Genomic DNA, 17171 nt, shown 5'->3' with positions numbered 1-17171 from the left:
GAACATACATCAGAAAGACGGGTTATACACCATAAGTGGGGGAGTGTTCACTGGATTAAAAAAAATACTGTCTCTATTGAGATTGAACTCAAGTCTAATTGTGAAGTTATTTGGACAAAAGTAACTGGCCTAAGTGAAATCAAATTAAACATCGGATATTTTTACTGGCCAATAGATTCCACCATAACAGCTATACAACCATTCAAAAAAATTCTATGTCCAATAGCGCAGGAATATGTCAGTCATGCAATATTAGTTGGAGGTGACTTAAACCTAGCAAGTATAAACTGGGATGTTTATGGATTCATTGCATGTGGCACAGACAGACAGTCTTGAAGCAGTTCTGAACACATTTTCTAAAAACTCTCTTGAGTGGCTAATTCAACACACCATATGCAATGGAAATATTTTAGACATTGCAGCTACAAACAGATTTGACCTTATGGGCAGTGACAGTATAGAGACAGGATTTGTGATCATGGTGTCATCATAGTGACAATGTTTACTGAAGTTAATAAATCCATCAAGAAGGTTAGAAGAGAGTATTTATGCCAAAAAGAGCAGATAAGCAGTTTTTACAATCCTACATTTAGTTCCAATATGATGAACATAGAGGACTTACAGATGAAGTTTAAACTGATTGTAAATTGGGCCCTGGAGAAGGACGTACCGAGTAAGTGAGAAGGAAAAGACCCATTGTGATTTAATAACAAAATTAAGAAAAATGCTGAGGAAATAAAGATTGTTGTACTCTTAGGTGGGGGAAAAAAAGCCCGTGGAAATGTTGATAGGAAAAAGTTTGTAGAAATTCATACATCTATAAAAAGCATGAAGAGGTAGAGAGTCAAATTATTCTTAGAACCTCCGAAATATTTAACAAGACACAGTAATACATCAACCAGTATGCTGTAGGCAACAGAAGACAATAAAATAAAAGCTAAAGTTTTAAATTTCACATTCAAGAAATCATTCACAGAAGAGGATCATACAGAAATACCATCATTTGAATGTCACACAGACTCCTATATGAATGATATAGGAATAGGTACCCCTGGTGTTAAGAAGCAACTGAAGGAGTTGAAACAAGTAAGTTGCCAGATCCGAACTGAACCCCAATTTGGTTTTACAGAGAGTAAGCATAAACTCCATCCACATGCCCTGGCAGGCCCATTGTTACTGACCAATTGCCATCATCCTCTGCCAGTAGCATCACTGGATGTGGTATGGAGAGGAATGGATTCAGCACACCACTTTCCCTACTACTGACACTTGACCTGGAGCTGCTATCACTTGGTCAAGCAGCTCTTCAGTTGGCCTCGAGACGCTGAGTGCACCCCATTATAGTCCTACCACCAGGGAAAACTCCCTGGCAGTATCAGGAATTAAACCGGGGTCTTCCATGTGGCAGTTAGCTGTGTTGACCACTCAGATATACAGCAGACTTTTACAGAGAGTACTTTCCAGCACAGGCCCCTACTTAATTAGGATTTATCACAAATTTCTTGCCCAGAGCAAAGTCCTAGGTGACTGGATAAAGTGCAGGTGACTCCTTGAGTCCTGTGTAAAAGAAGGGTAAAAATGGACCTGCAGAATATTTAATATATTCTAAGTTTGAATACAATAACTTTTCTTGAGACAAAATAGCTTCTGTCCACTAATCAGTGTGGATTTAGAAAGCGTCCCTCATGCAAAACTCAGCTTACCCTTTTCTCAAATGATTTCCAGCAAACATGGATGAAGGGCAACAGGCAGATTCCATATTCTTAGATTTCCGGAAAGTGTCCAACATCGCACCCCATTGAGAATGTTAATCTGAGCATGTGGAATAGGTTCGCAACATGTTAGTGGCTCAAAGACTTCTTAAGTAATAGATCCCGGTACACTGCCCTTGACAGCGAATGTTCATCAGAGACACGGATATCATCAGCAGTGCCCCAGGGAAATACAATAGGACCATTACTGTTGTCTATATATGTAAATGATCTGACAGATGGTAATCTCAGTCTCTGATTGTTTGCTGATGATTCTACAGTAAATAGAAAAGTATTGTCATTGAGTAACTGTAGAAGGATACAGAACGGCAGACAGAATTTCTATATGGCGTGTTGAATAGCTACTTGCTCTAAATGTAAAACAAATGTATGTCAATTCAGATTAGTAAGAAAAGTAGTCCTGAATTTTTTAAATAGTTTAGCTGCTTGACACAGTCACATCGATTAAATGCCTAAGTCTAACATTGCAAAGCAATATGAAATGGAACAAGCATGTAAGGACAATAGTAGGGAAGGGAAACAGTCACCTTTGGTTTACTGAGAGTGTTTCAGACAAGTTTACCTCACTGACAAAGGAGACCACACACATGTGACCCATTCTTCAGTACTGCTCCAGTATTTGGGATCCCCCAACAGGTCAGATTAAAGGAAGACATTGAAGCGATTCAGGATTGTGCTGTTAGATTTGTTACTGGTAGGTCTGATCAACCCATGGGTGTTACAGATATGTCTCGTGAACTCAAACTGGAATCCCTGGAGGAAGACAATGTTCTTTTCATGAAACACTATTAAGAAAATTCAGAGAACAGACATTTCCAGCTGACTACTGAACAATTCTACTGCCACCCACCCACATTTCATGTAGAACTGCAAAGACAACATAAATGAATCAGGACTCGTACAGAGGCATACACATAGTTGTTTTTACCTTGCTGCATTTGTGAGTGGAATTTAGGAAATGCCTAGTAGTGGTGCATGGTACACTCCACCATAAACCATATAGCGGCTTCTGGAGTATGTATGTGTATGTGGATGTAGATGCAGTTGCATGCACCAACTTAGGAGTGGGGAAACCTGTGTCTAGCCAAACAATAAGTGTCGATGCACTTGGAGCTACACATCCTACAGACAATGGCTCATTCATGGCTTTGCCTACAGTGATACATGATTTGAATTGAATCCATGAACAGAACCATGCACAAAGTTGCTCTGTATCTATATGACTATATGGCTGTGTACAGTATTGTTTCACTACCCAGAAACTTGTAAGGTTTCTCTCCCGGACCAATTTATCTTTTCCTTATGCCAACAATGTGCTGTGTACAGGTACTTGATTACTCTCCACTGGAGGCAGCCTAGCTATTCAAAGTTTTCAGCTTGTTTGCTATGTGTGCCTGTTGTATGTATGTGTAAATTAAAGTACAGGGTGATTCAAAAAGAATACCACAACTTTAGGAATTTAAAACTCTGCAACAACAAAAGGCAGAGCTAAGCACTATCTGTCGGCGAATTAAGGGAGCTATAAAGTTTCATTTAGTTGTACATTTGTTCGCTTGAGGCGCTGTTGACTAGGCGTCAGCGTCAGTTGATGCTAAGATGGCGACCGCTCAACAGAAAGCTTTTTGTGTTATTGAGTACGGCAGAAGTGAATCGACGACAGTTGTTCAGCGTGCATTTCGAACGAAGTATGGTGTTAAACCTCCTGATAGGTCGTGTATTAAACATTGGTATAAACAGTTTACAGAGAATGGGTGTTTGTGCAAAGGGAAAAGTTCTGGACGGCCGAGAACGAGTGATGAAAATGTAGCACGCATCCAGCAAGCATTTGTTCGCAGCCCAGGAAAATCGACTCGCAGAGCTAGCAGAGAGCTGAAAATTCCACAATCAACTGTATGGACAGTCCTACGAAAAAGGTTGGTTATGAAACCTGAACGTCTACTACCCGAGGCGATGGATTGGCCGCCAGGCAGCCCGTGACAGAGCACTTCATCACTGGCCTCCAAGAAGCCCTGATCTTACCCCCTGCGATTTTTTCTTATGGGGGTATGTTAAGGATATGGTGTTTTGGCCACCTCTCCCAGCCACCATTGATGATTTGAAATGAGAAATAACAGCAGCTATCCAAACTGTTACGCCTGATATGCTACAGAGAGTGTGGAACGAGTTGGAGTATCGGGTTGATATTGCTCGAGTGTCTGGAGGGGGCCATATTGAACATCTCTGAACTTGTTTTTGAGTGAAAAAAAACCTTTTTAAATACTCTTTGTAATGATGTATAACAGAAGGTTATATTATGTTTCTTTCATTAAATACACATTTTTAAAGTTGTGGTATTCTTTTTGAATCACTCTGTATAATAAATTTCTTTTGAAACACAAACAAAAAATTAATAATGAATTATGATTCTGAAAAAAACTTACCAGCAACAGAAATCAAACTGACATCCCTGGAAATAAGAGATTGTAGAGTAGTAAAAATGAAAAATTTTGAGGGAAGGCAGAGCTCAACTAAAGAAATGACAGAGAAAATAGGATGGTCTAATGAAGCTGCAATAACAGTGGGAGTTTAGTGTAGGTGACAGTCCAGAGACTCTATCGATTAACCAGCTGTGGACCACAAGTGCTAAAGGAAATTGTGATTAAAAAATAAATGAATGGTGGAACAGGTTTTATTATTATGTATTTTTACAAATTTTTATCAAGTTTTGTTATTTCCAGAAAAAAATTTCACTCTGCAGCAGAGCGTCATTGATATGAAACCAGATTAACACTGTGTGCTGGATCAGCACTCAAACCTGGGGATTTTACTTTTTATGGGCAAGTTCTATGACAATTGATCTAACCACGCATGAGACTCAAATCGCGTCATCACTGGTGGAAGTAAAGTTGTGAGGATGGGTCATGAGTCATGCTTGGTAGCTCAGTCGGACAGCACATGCTCCCAAAGGGGAAAGTCACAGGTATGAGTTCTGGTCCAGCACACAGTTTTAATCAGCCAAGAAGCTACAAGTTTTATTATTCTTCTGTGTAAAACATAACTTTGTTAAAGATACACAATGTAACTACAAAATCATTCAATACATAAATCAGTAAGTTTGACATCACATGTTACATACTGAAAGGAACAAATTTCGCGTAAAGTTTGAAGCTGTCATAAGCAATTTGAAACAACTGAAATTAATACGCAATGATATGTTGCAAAAATACTAAAAACCTGAAAAACACAGAAAAACAAGTCTTCATTGTAAGAATTTAATGGTTTCTTTAGGTTTCATATAATCAGAATATAACTCACAATCTATGAGTCTCGTATGACCCATTATTATGCCAAGAAAATGTCATGATGCAACAAAAAATTATTAGGACTTACATGCCATCATGTATATGAGAGATTTATTTTCATCAATGAAATTGAATGATTCTGTTTTAAACAATGGAAACTCCACATAGAAACACTATTAATGTAGAAAAAGATAGATTGCTACTTACCATAAAAATGACACATTAAGTTTCAGGCCGGCACAACTAAAAGACACTTACACAGAACAATACCAGAGAAGGAAAGTTGCTACTCACCATATAGCGGAGATGCTGAGTCGTGATAGGCACAGTAAAAAGATACACACAATCATAGCTTTAGGCCATTAAGGCCTTTGTCAGAAGTAGACACACACACACACACACACACACACACACACACACACACACACACACACACACACACGCGCGCGCGCGCGCGCGCGCGCGCGCGTGCAACTTGCACACACGTCTGCAGTCTCAGAGAGCTTTCAGATGGATTTCCCATTGTTTGACACTTACACATAAGCTTTTGGCTATAGCCTTTGTCATAAAAAGAGAAACACACACTATTCTTTCACACAAGCAAGCACACCTCATGCCCATATGACTGCCAACTCTGACCACAAAGGTAAGTGGCAATCTATCTTTTCCTACATTAAACAATCTATCTTTTCCTACATTAATGATTTAATTTCGTTAGTAATCAGCTTACCAGAACATCCCAAAAATAGCTCTCATTTGCCTGGAAGTAAAAATCTATGCCTTGATGGCTACTTCTATCTATAGTATTTTGTTTATCAAAGCTATTACTTGTAATCATTCTAAAGTGGCATTGCTTTCAACAATGAGAGACAACAGAAAAATGTAGACACAATCAAATAAGTAAAAGCAATAACTGTATTCTCCACTCTTCACTCAAACCTACAATGAACTACAGGTAAACAAGAGGATAGTTTGCAAGCAGAATTACCTCTTTCATGTATAGTTACATTGAAAAATGACAGTTCCTATCATAATTACAGCAGAATATGAAAGTTCATAAGCCAATTACAAAGCACAATCAGTGACAAATTAGAATCCAATTTATAACACACATATTCCTTGACTCACATATTAGCAACAATGAGATACAAGAAGACAGACAGAGAGAGAGAGAGAGAGAGAGAGAGAGAGAGAGAGAGAGAGAGAAGTTATCAGTACCTTTCATCAAATTCAGTAGATTCTTCTTTCACAATTGATAATCGTTTTGTTTCTTCCCAGTTTGGACTCTGATCCCCTGCTACACTGCTTGCTGAACTATTGTATCCTGATGATTCTCCAGGAAATAAATCAAGACCAGCTCCCTTGCGGACAAGAAGCTCTAGATTCCTGGATCCTTTTAGTATACTCACTGCCTGTAAAAATTATATAGGACAATCATCATGTGTGTATTTTATGCATTTTAATTATGAACAGAAACAAAGCAGAATACATTAACTACAGACAAAAGAAAAACGCTTCTGGGTGGAGAGAAAATAATATCAACAATTTAGCTACATATCTGCAATAATGCATGGGATGTTGGGCAAGCAGAATAAATGTATTAACAATTTCATCTTTGCAGTGAACAAAGCTCTCTCACATATTGAATGAGTAATTATTGGAAAAAGAGGTCAACTGGGTCTCTCATGAGCTGTGACAGTTATTTTCATCCCTCTAGTTTTACACTCTGTTTCATTATTTCTGCAGAATTACCTTCCTTAATAAAAACACAACATCAGCTAAGTCTTTTCATGTAGCCCTATAATCATACATTCCAGCTACAAACTTCAGCATACAAAATTAAACAACAACACAGTGAGCTGTCACAGGACAACAAAAATACAAAGGAAATGAGTGGATGTCAAAAGAAGATAAAAAGCAACTGTCCATTGAAAGAACAAAACAAACAAAAAAACATGTTAGAAATTACAAATAACAATGGAAAACCCATATCAGAATATTAAAGAGACTATCAAGATGTGACACTGCTGCTCACTCAGTGTATGAACCCTTAAGTATTGTCCACGTCATGGCAGGGTCATTAATGGAGAATAAATCCAAGAGAGAAAAGTAGTGCAATGATATGTTGCAGAGTAAGTTTCAGACTCCAGACTTTGAGGAAATTAGTACTGGGTGGCAGTATCCAAAAGGTCCATGTGATATAAAAGCCACTCGTCTCCTGATTTAAACTGCAGAGCATGCTAAGCAATTGGTTATTGGATGTCTATAAGGTTAAATAAATTATATTCTCATTCATGTTTTAATCCAGTTTACTGGTGGTCATTCCCACATAAAAAACTATGCAGTGAACACATGTGTTTCCACAAGTTACTCTGCCTTTGATGTGATAGGGTTTACTGTTGATGGAGCTGAAGTAAGTTGTAGTCTAGGTGGTGCATGAGGCAGGTTTTACAGTAGGAATGATTGCAGGGGTAGGAAACCTGGGGCACAAAAATGGTCTGCGTGTATCACACAGTTTGACAAGATCAGTCATACGGTCATACTCCCACCCAGTACTAGTTTCCTCATTACTCTGCAACATATCCTTGCACTACTCTTCTCTCTTGGATTTATTCTCCATTAACGACCCTGTCACAGTATTTGTAGAATACTGTTTTAAACATTTATGGGATTAGTAATACTACGTAACAAAGGGGCACAATATGTGTTGGAGGTTCCAAGAAGAAGACTCCAGGAGATTCTTTTGCAGACTACATCTCTGATGAAGTTGTGTGAGAGAGAAAGTCTGGGATAATTTATTGGTGTAGGTGTCATCAGATGTGGTGCTCAAGCAGAAACATTTACCATACATACCAAGGCTGCAATGAAGGGAATGGGTGAGAGTTGTCAAACAGAAGGTATTGTTTCCATTCTGGAAACATCCCCCAGGCTGTGGCTAAGCCATGTCTCCACTGTATCCTTTCTTTCAGGAGTGCTAGTTCTGCAAGGTTCGCAGGAGAGCTTCTGTAAAGTTTGGAAGGTAGGAGATGAGATACTGGCAGAAGTAAAGCTGTGAGGACCAGGTGTGAGTCATGCTTCGGTAGCTCAGATGGTAGAGCACTTGCCTGCGAAAGGCAAAGGTCCCGAGTTCAAGTCTCGGTCGGGCACACAGTTTTAATCTGCCAGGAAGTTTCAGAAGGTATTGTTGTTTTTATCATTTCCTCCTATTTCTTAACCATATTATTCATTCCACTCCCTCTTCAATCAACTTTTTCTTATCAGTCTGTCATTTCTATGAGCCCTGACCTTGTGAAATAACAATGTTGTTGTTTTTGTCATTTGGTCTTCAATCCAAAGCTCTCCATGCTACTCTAACCTGTGCAAGCCTCTTCATCTCCCAGTAACTACTGCAATCTACATCCTTCTGAATCTCCTTACTGAATTCCTCTCTTGGTCTCCCTCTACAATTTTTACCCACCACACTTTCTTCCAAACTAAACTGGTGATCTCTTGATGTCTCAGAATGTATCCTATCAATCAATCTTTTCTTCTAGTCAAGTTGTGCCATAAATTTCTTGTCTCTCCACTTCTATTTTGTACCTACTAATTAGTTACATGATCCACCCATCTACCTTTCAGCATTCTTCTGTAGCACCACATTTCAAAAGCTTCTATTGTCTCTTCGTTCAACCCATTTATCATCCATGTTTATCTTTCGGAATTGACTAGACTCCAGACAAATACCTTCAGAAAAGACTTCCTGACACAAAAAAGTGGATATTCAATGTTAACTAATTTCTCTTCTTCAGAAATGCTTTTCTTGGCATTCCAGTCTACATTTTATATCTTCTCTACTATTTTGCTGGCCAAATAGTAAAACCTATCTGCTACTTTAAGTGCCTCTTACCTGATCTGCCCTCTGCATTGCCTCATTTAATTTGACTACATTCCATTGCCCTTGTTTTGCTTTTGTATGTTCATCTTAGATCCTCCTTTCAAGACACTGACCATTCCATTCAACTGCTCTTCCAAGTCTTTTGTTGTATCTGACAGAATTACAATGTCATCGGCAAACATCAAGGTTTCTATTTCTTCTCCTTGAATTTCAATTCCCACTTCAAATTTTTCTTTGGTTTCTGTTAGAACTTCAAGTTTAACACATATATTTAGGAACGACACAACAACACATATAAGTCACAGAGTCAGTTGACATGTGTACTCGTTCGCATTCGAATAAGCACTGTCTCTTAGTCTAGCGGCCACTGCTCGGCTGGCTGCTTAGGTGGCGCAGCTGCTGCATGGCTGGCAGACAGCGCCGCACATAGAGCACGCACGTAATTGCGCAGCGGCACTTTGAACGATCGGCAAGTCGCAAAGTCACAACACTTTTCCCCCCTTCGAAATTGTTACACTGGTCTTGATGGAGGTGTCCTGGAGATGGCTAACGTCCATAGGCGTTGTTTGACTCGCCATAAAGTCTCGAGGAGGCGGCTTCCCGTACGGATGGAAGTGTGCCCGATGATAACGGGTCGAGATGACAGGAGACATAGGGGTCGAATCTGCTGGGGCCCCATGCACCAATCTGCCCATCGTGGCAAGGCCAGTTGATATGACAGGAGACATGGGCGATGTGTCGGTGTCCATTGGAGGAGGAGGCGAGTAGATTCGCTCAGACAGAGGATGGTCCTCCGGTTCCTGCATGGGCACGTCTCCTGGTGGCGTCCGTTCTGGTGCTGGCATCGTGATGACGGTGAGAGGGCTACGTTGAGAGTATTGAGAGATGCCAAGATCCTGAGCATCAGGTAGAGCCAAAGGTGGTGTGGCGGCATTCGGAACAGGCGTTGCTGGCACCCGAGGCCGAAGCTGGTCCGAATGACGCACTGCAACACCCATGTCCGTCTGGATTTCATACAGGCGTCTGCCACGGTGTCTTAAGATGCGGCCCGGGCTCCATTTTGGCCGCCTGCCGTATCCCCGTACCCAGACGAGGTCGTCGGCGGTGAACCGGCCAAGTGAAGGCACCCGCGGCCGTGAGGCCGCAGAAGATGAAGTAGCGTGCGGGGCTGTCGGCCATGTAAGAGCTCAGCCGGGCTGTGGTCGCCCATGGGGGTGAAACAGTAAGACGCCAGAAACCGGAGAAGCGCCTCATCAGTAGCAGAAGAAGTCAGAAGTTTCCGCATCTGAGCCTTAAATGTGCGGACCAGTCGTTCAGCCTCACCGTTGGATTGTGGATGGAACGGCGGGGCCGTGACATGCGTAACGCCGTGATGAGCACAAAAATCCGCAACTTCGGAAGAGGCAAATTGTGGACCATTATCAGTAACAAGAGTAGAGGGGAGGCCTTCCAAAGAAAAAATACGGGTGAGAGCACTGGTGGTTGCCGCAGTGGTAGGTGACGTGCAACATACAATGAAAGGAAAGTCAGAGTAGGTGTCAATTACGAGGAGCCAATAAGTACATAAAAAGGGTCCCGCAAAGTCAACATGAATGCGCTCCCAGGGCTTCTCAGGCGAAGGGCAAGGTGACAAAGATGACTTCGGGGCAGCGGCCTGTGACGCACAAGGGCCGCAGGCAGCGACCATGTGTGCTACTTCAGAGTCGATGCCAGGCCAGTACACATGACGGCGCAGCAGAGATATTGTGCGAGACACACCCCAGTGCCCTTGGTGAAGGAGGCACAAGACCGAAGCACACAAAGATGCAGGTACCACAACACGCGGCAAAGCATTGTCAGTGGAGAGGAGGATAACACCATCCCTAGCCGTGAGGCGGTAGAGCAAAGTGTAGTCGTTCTGCAACAGTTCAGAGGTCTTAGCAGACGGGCGATCTGGCCAACCCTTCTGAATACAGCGTAAAATCCGGGAGAGGGTAGGGTCAGAACCTGTAGCAGCTGCCAGCCTGTCCCCAGTGATGGGGAACCCGTCCACAACCCGCTGCTTGGCAACATCCAGGTGGAAACACAAAAGTTCGTCCCTATCGAATGCCTGATCAGGACCCATGGGAAGGCGAGACAGAGCATCAGCATTCGCATGTTGAGCCGTTGGCCGGAAATGAGTCTCATAATTGAAACGGGACAAGTAAAGAGCCCAACGCTGGAGGCGGTGTACAGCCTTGTCGGGAAGTGACGTTGATGGATGAAACAAGGAAACAACTGGTTTGTGATCCATAACAAGATGAAATTTTGAGCCATAGAGAAAAACACCAAACTTATGAAGAGCATAAATGATGGCCAAAGCTTCTTTTTCAATTTGAGAATACTTTTGTTGGGCATCCGTGAGCGTTTTGGAGGCATAAGCAATGGGTTGTTCCGAACCGTCAGAAAAACGGTGCGCAAGGACTGCCCCAACCCCGTATTGAGAGGCGTCTGTGGCAAGAACAAGATATTGGCCAGGTTGATAAGTAGCCAGGCACGGGGCCTGTTTCAGCATAGTCTTCAATTTCTGGAAAGCCGCGTCACATGACGCGGACCAGTGAAAAGGCACGTTTTTATGCAACAGGGGATGCAACGGCTGAGCCACCGACGCCGCAGACGGTAAAAACTTGTGATAGTATGCTATTTTCCCCAAGAAGGCCTGCAGTTCCTTAACAGATGTAGGGCGAGGAAGGGCATCGATCGCAGCGACAGTTTGTTGAAGGGGACGAATACCATCCCGAGAGAGTTGAAACCCCAAGTACGTGATAGAGGCCTGAAAAAATTGTGATTTCTGAAGATTACACTTAAGACCGGCAGTCTGTAAGACATTAATAAGTGTGCGGAGATTTTGAAGATGTTCTTCAGTGGTGGAGCCAGTAACAACAATGTCGTCCATGTAATTGATTCACCCAGGGACAGGGAGCAATAATTGTTCCAAGAATCGCTGAAAGAGAGCAGGGCGCTAGCAATCCCGAATGGCAAGCGTTGGTATTGATAGAGGCTGAAAGGCGTGTTAAGGACCAGAAACTGCCGGGAAGCAGCGTCGAGAGGAAGTTGATGATAAGCTTCTGACAGGTCAATTTTATAAAAATACTGTCCTCCAGCGAGTTTAGGGAACAGTTCTTCAGGACGGGGCATAGGGTAAGTGTCGATGAGGCATTGAGCATTTACAGTGGCTTTGAAATCGCCACAGAGACGAATATCACCATTGGGCTTAGCAACTACAACGAAAGGAGAGGACCACTCACTGGAAGTGACAGGAAGCAAGACCTCTGAAGTAGTGAGACGATCCAACTCCCGTTTTACCCGATCACGAAGTGCCACAGGAATGGGCCGAGCCTGAAAAAACTTAGGCCGAGCAGTGGGTTTGAGCGTCATATGAGCTTCAAAGTCGTTTGCACGGCCTAACCCAGGAGAAAAAAGGGACGAAAATGTCGTCGACAAGGAATCCAGTTGAGCATAAGGAATAGCGTCAGAGACAATATAGACAGAATCATCTATGGAGAACCCAAAAACGCGAAAGGCATCGAAACCAAAAAGATTTTCTGCATTGCTCTGGTCGACCACAAATATGGGAACAGTGTGAACGACGGATTTGTAAGATACCTCAGCATTAAACTGTCCCAAGAGAGAAATCTTCTGTTTATTGTACGTCCGTAATTGCCGAGTGACAGGGGACAGGAGTGGAGAACCCAGCTGAAGATACGTCTGAGAATTAATTAAAGTGGCAGCAGAACCGGTATCCACTTGCATGCGAACATCTCGACCAAGTATTTGGACAGTGAGGAATAACTTCCCTGAAAGGGAAGAAGTGCAATTGACAGACAACACAGAATCAGAATCAGCGTCATGTTCATGAACATCATGTATGCGGTCGGATTTACAAACGGAAGACACATGACCTTTCTTTTTGCAAGTGTGACACACAGTCCAACGTTGGGAACAATCCTCGCGTGAATGTTTCGTAAAACACCACGGACATGAAGGTAGTTGCCGGGGATTTTGCTGCAGTTTCTTAGCGGGTTGTTTACGGCTAGGCCGAGGCTGCGCATGGGAGCGCACTGCGGCCACATCGGCCGGCGGGGACGTGCCGCAGGCGTCATCAACAGTGCACAGAGGTTGTATTTTCCCGACATCACCCCACGCTTCTATTTGCACCCCAGCGGCGTGAGAAATTTGAAAAGACTGCGCAATGGAGAGAACTTCATCTAGAGTCGGATTCGCCAACTGAAGGGCACGTTGCCGAACTTCTTTGTCGGGCGCCGACCGGATAATAGCATCCCGTACCATGGAATCGGCATAGGATTCTTTGTGAACGTCAGTAACAAATTGACACTTTCGACTCAGGCTGTGAAGTTCAGCAGCCCAAGCGCGATAGGATTGATTTGGTTGTTTTTGACAACGATAAAAGGCAACACGAGAGGCTACCACATGCGTTTGCTTTTGAAAATAGACAGACAGAAGTGAGCACATTTCAGCAAAGGACAAAGACACAGGATCCTTCAAAGGAGACAATTGCGACAACAGCCGATACATTTGAGGTGAAATCCAGGAAAGGAACAGAGACTTACATGGTTGTTCATCCGTGACATGGAATGCCAAGAAGTGCTGTCGAAGACGTTTTTCATAATCAGACCAGTCTTCCGCCGTCTCGTCGTAAGGAGGAAAAGGAGATACAGCCAACGACAAGAAACGCCCCGCATTTGACGCCGCGACGAAATCGTGAATCGCCGCTGTGAGAAGCGTTTGCTGTTCAAGGAGATTTTGCAAGAGTTGCTCGACAGTAGCCATGGAACCCTGTGAGTGAACGGTGAAAAGGAAAAATCCCATCCTCGTCGCCAATTGTTAGAACTTCAAGTTTAACTCATATATTTAGGAACGACACAACAACACATATAAGTCACAGAGTCAGTTGACATGTGTACTCGTTCGCATTCGAATAAGCACTATCTCTTAGTCTAGTGGCCGCTGCTCGGCTGGCCGCTTAGGTGGTGCAGCTGCTGCATGGCTGGCAGACAGCGCCGCACGTAGAGCACGCGCGTAATTGCGCGGCAGCACTTTGAACGATCGGCGAGTCACAAAGTCACAACAGTTTCCTTTACTGCTTGCTCAATGCACAGATTGAATAACACCAAGGATGGTCTAAAAACCTATCTCACTCACTTCTCAACCACTGCTTTGCTTTCATGCCCCTCGACTCTTAGTAAATGCTATCTGGTTTCGACACAATTTGTAAATAGCCTTTTGTTCCCTGTTCTTTACCACTGCTACCTTCAGAATTTCAAAGAGAATATTCCAGTCAATGTTGTCAAAAGGTTTATCTAAGTCTACAAATGCTATAAGCACAAATTTGCCTTTCTTAAACATATCTTCTAAGAAAAGTGATGGGGTCAGTACTGCCCTGCATGTTCCTACATTTTTTTGAAATCCAAACTAGCCTTCCATAAGGATATCTTTTCCAGTTTTTCCACTCTTGTATAAAGAATTTGTTTCAGTAAATTTGGAACCACAACTTATTAAACTGATTGTTCGGTAGTTTTCACTCCTGTCAGCAACTGCCTTCTTTATAATTGGAGTTAATACATTCTTCCTTAAGTCTAAGGGTATTTCACCTGTCTTACACATCTTGCACACCCAATAGAAGGGTTCTGTCATGATTGGCTCTCCCAAGGCTATCAGTAGTTCTGACGGAATGTTGTCTACTCCAGGGGCCTTTTTACTTCATAGGTCTTTCAGTGCTCTTCAAATTCTTCTCACAGTATTATATCTCGCATCTCATCTTCATCTACATCCGCTTCCATTTCTTTACTACTGTCTTCAAGTTCATCTTTCTTGTTTAGACCTCTGCATACTCCTTTCACCTTTCAGCTTTCCCTTCTTTTCTTAGTGCTGGTTTTCCATCTGAGCCCTTAATATTCATGCAGATGCTTCTCTTCTCTCCAAAAGTCTCTTTAATTTTTCTGTGGGCGGTATCTATTTTTCCCATAGAGAAATATGCTTCTAAATCCTTGCACTTGTCCTCTAGTCATTCCTGCTTAGGCATTTTGCACATCCTGTCAATCTCATGCAATATCTCACAATTTAAAATCTGGTCCAGAAATCTCTGTCTTACTATTAATTAACCAATCTGAAACCTTCTGGTGCCTCCAGGTTTCTTGCGCGTATACAACCTTCTTTCATGATTCTTAAATAAAGTGTTAGAGAGGATTAAATTATGCTCTGTGCAAAATACTACCAGGCAGCTTCCTCTTTGATTCCTTTCCCTCAGTCCATAATCACCTACTACTTTTCCTTCTCTTCCTTTTCCTACTATCAAATTCAAGTCCCCGAACACAATTAAATTTTCATCTCCTTAACTATCTGAATAATTTCTTTTACCTCATTACACATTTCTTCAGTCTCTTCATCATATGCGGAGCTATTTGGTATGCGAACTTTTACTACTGTGGTAGGTGCACGCTTCGTATCTATCTTGGCTACGATAATGCATTTATAATCCTGTTTTCACCTGACCAAAAGTCCTGTTCTTCCAGCCACCAAACTTCACAAATTCTCACTACATTTAACTCAAGCTATCTATTTCCCTTTTTAAATTTTCTAATCTTCCTGCCTGATTAAGGGATCTAACATTCCATGCTACGATCTGGAATATTTCACCAAAGAGGACGTCATCATCATTTAACCATAGAGTATAGCTGCCTGCCCTTGGGAAAAATTACAGCTATAGTTTTCCCTTGCTGTCAGCTGTTTGCAGTATCAACAAAGCCAGGCTGTTCTGCTTGGTGTTACAAGGCCACATCAGTCAATCATACAGACTGTTGTTCTTGCAACTACTGAAAAAGCTGCTGTCCCCCTTCAGGCATGCAAGACTCCCTACGGGCAGGTTCATGGAGGGGGATAGCATTATAAACACAAAAACATTTCTTACTTTAATTTGTTTGCAATATGCTTTGCTCTTTTTTGGAATAACATTTATAAATGACTAAATATATATTATAAGTTTGTAATGTTGTTAAAATTCTGTGTGAGAGAATAATTTATGGCAGTAGAGAGACATTGTTATTGGTTCGCAAGTGAGGGAACAGCATATGTGTAGCAGTAGCTATATAGACTGGTCTGTGAAGTGAAGGGTGAACATATCAGCATGCTTCTGGTCACAGTCTAATATCTCACAAAATAATCTGACAACTGCAGCATTTGGCCAGTGGACAGAAAGATTTACTGAGTGGACTGTCAGTGACACTGAGCATGTGTTGTGAACTATAAGTACAAATGTATTGAAGTACTTCTCATCATAAACTAATACCTAAGAAAATGATATTAAAGCTACAATACTGGAACAGTGGTGAGAAATCTCCATTTAGGGCAGCGAAGTCGGTGGCCATTATGCTTCCTGTGTGAATAACATTCATTCTACGTTGTCAACTACAGTTACTTCAGACAAGGTAAAATGACAATGAAACATGTCAAGCAGATGAGTTCACACCAAAACGGAAAATTAATGCATAATAAATATGTTGTGACTTTGTGACTCGCTGATCGTTCAAAGTGCCGCCGCGCAATTACGCGCGTGCTCTACGTGCGGCGCAGTCTGCCAGCCATGCAGCAGCTGCGCCACCTAAGCGGCCAGCCGAGCAGCTGACGCTAGACTAAGAAACAGTTCTTATTCGAATGCGAACGAGTACACATGTCAACTGACTCTGTGACTTATATGTGTTGTTGTGTCGTTCCTAAATATATGAGTTAAACTTGAAGTTCTAACAATTGGTGACGAGGTAGTGGATTTTTCCTTTTCACCGTTGACTCACAGGGTTCCATGGCTACTGTCGAGCAACTCTTGCAAAATCTCCTTGAACAGCAAACGCTTCTCACAGCGGCGATTCGCGATATCGTCGCGGCGTCAAATGCGGGGCGTTTCTCGTCGTTGGCTGTACCGCCTTTTCCTCCTTACGACGAGACGGCGGAAGACTGGTCTGATTATGCAAAACGTCTTCGACAGCACTTCTTGGCATTTCATGTCACGGATGAACAACCATGTAAGTCTCTGTTCCTTTCCTGGATTTCACCTCAAATGTATCGGTTGTTGTCGCAATTGGCTCCTTTGAAGGATCCTGCGTCTTTGTCCTTGCTGAAATGTGCTCACTTCTGTCTGTCTATTTTCAAAAGCAAACGCATGTGGTAGCCTCTCGTGTTGCCTTTTATCGTTGTCAAAAACAACCAAATCAA

The 17171-nt window shown here is 42.4% G+C and overlaps 1 protein-coding gene across 2 annotated transcripts in view; it reads right to left on the bottom strand.

Moving 5' to 3' along the window:
- The window catches only part of LOC126175676 (serine-rich adhesin for platelets), a 140290-nt gene that overhangs the window by 83845 nt on the left and 39274 nt on the right, over positions 1-17171 (bottom strand). For both annotated transcript variants that reach the window (XM_049922600.1, XM_049922601.1), the window contains exon 6: positions 6272-6465. In XM_049922600.1, the coding sequence (XP_049778557.1) occupies positions 6272-6465 (194 nt within the window). The remainder of the gene's footprint in view (positions 1-6271; positions 6466-17171) is intronic.

The sequence above is a fragment of the Schistocerca cancellata genome, chromosome 3, assembly GCF_023864275.1.
Source record: "Schistocerca cancellata isolate TAMUIC-IGC-003103 chromosome 3, iqSchCanc2.1, whole genome shotgun sequence".
NCBI classification, from domain to species: domain Eukaryota; kingdom Metazoa; phylum Arthropoda; class Insecta; order Orthoptera; family Acrididae; genus Schistocerca; species Schistocerca cancellata.
Note: the sequence above shows the minus strand (reverse complement) of the source record. Positions and strands in the feature narration are given on the sequence as shown.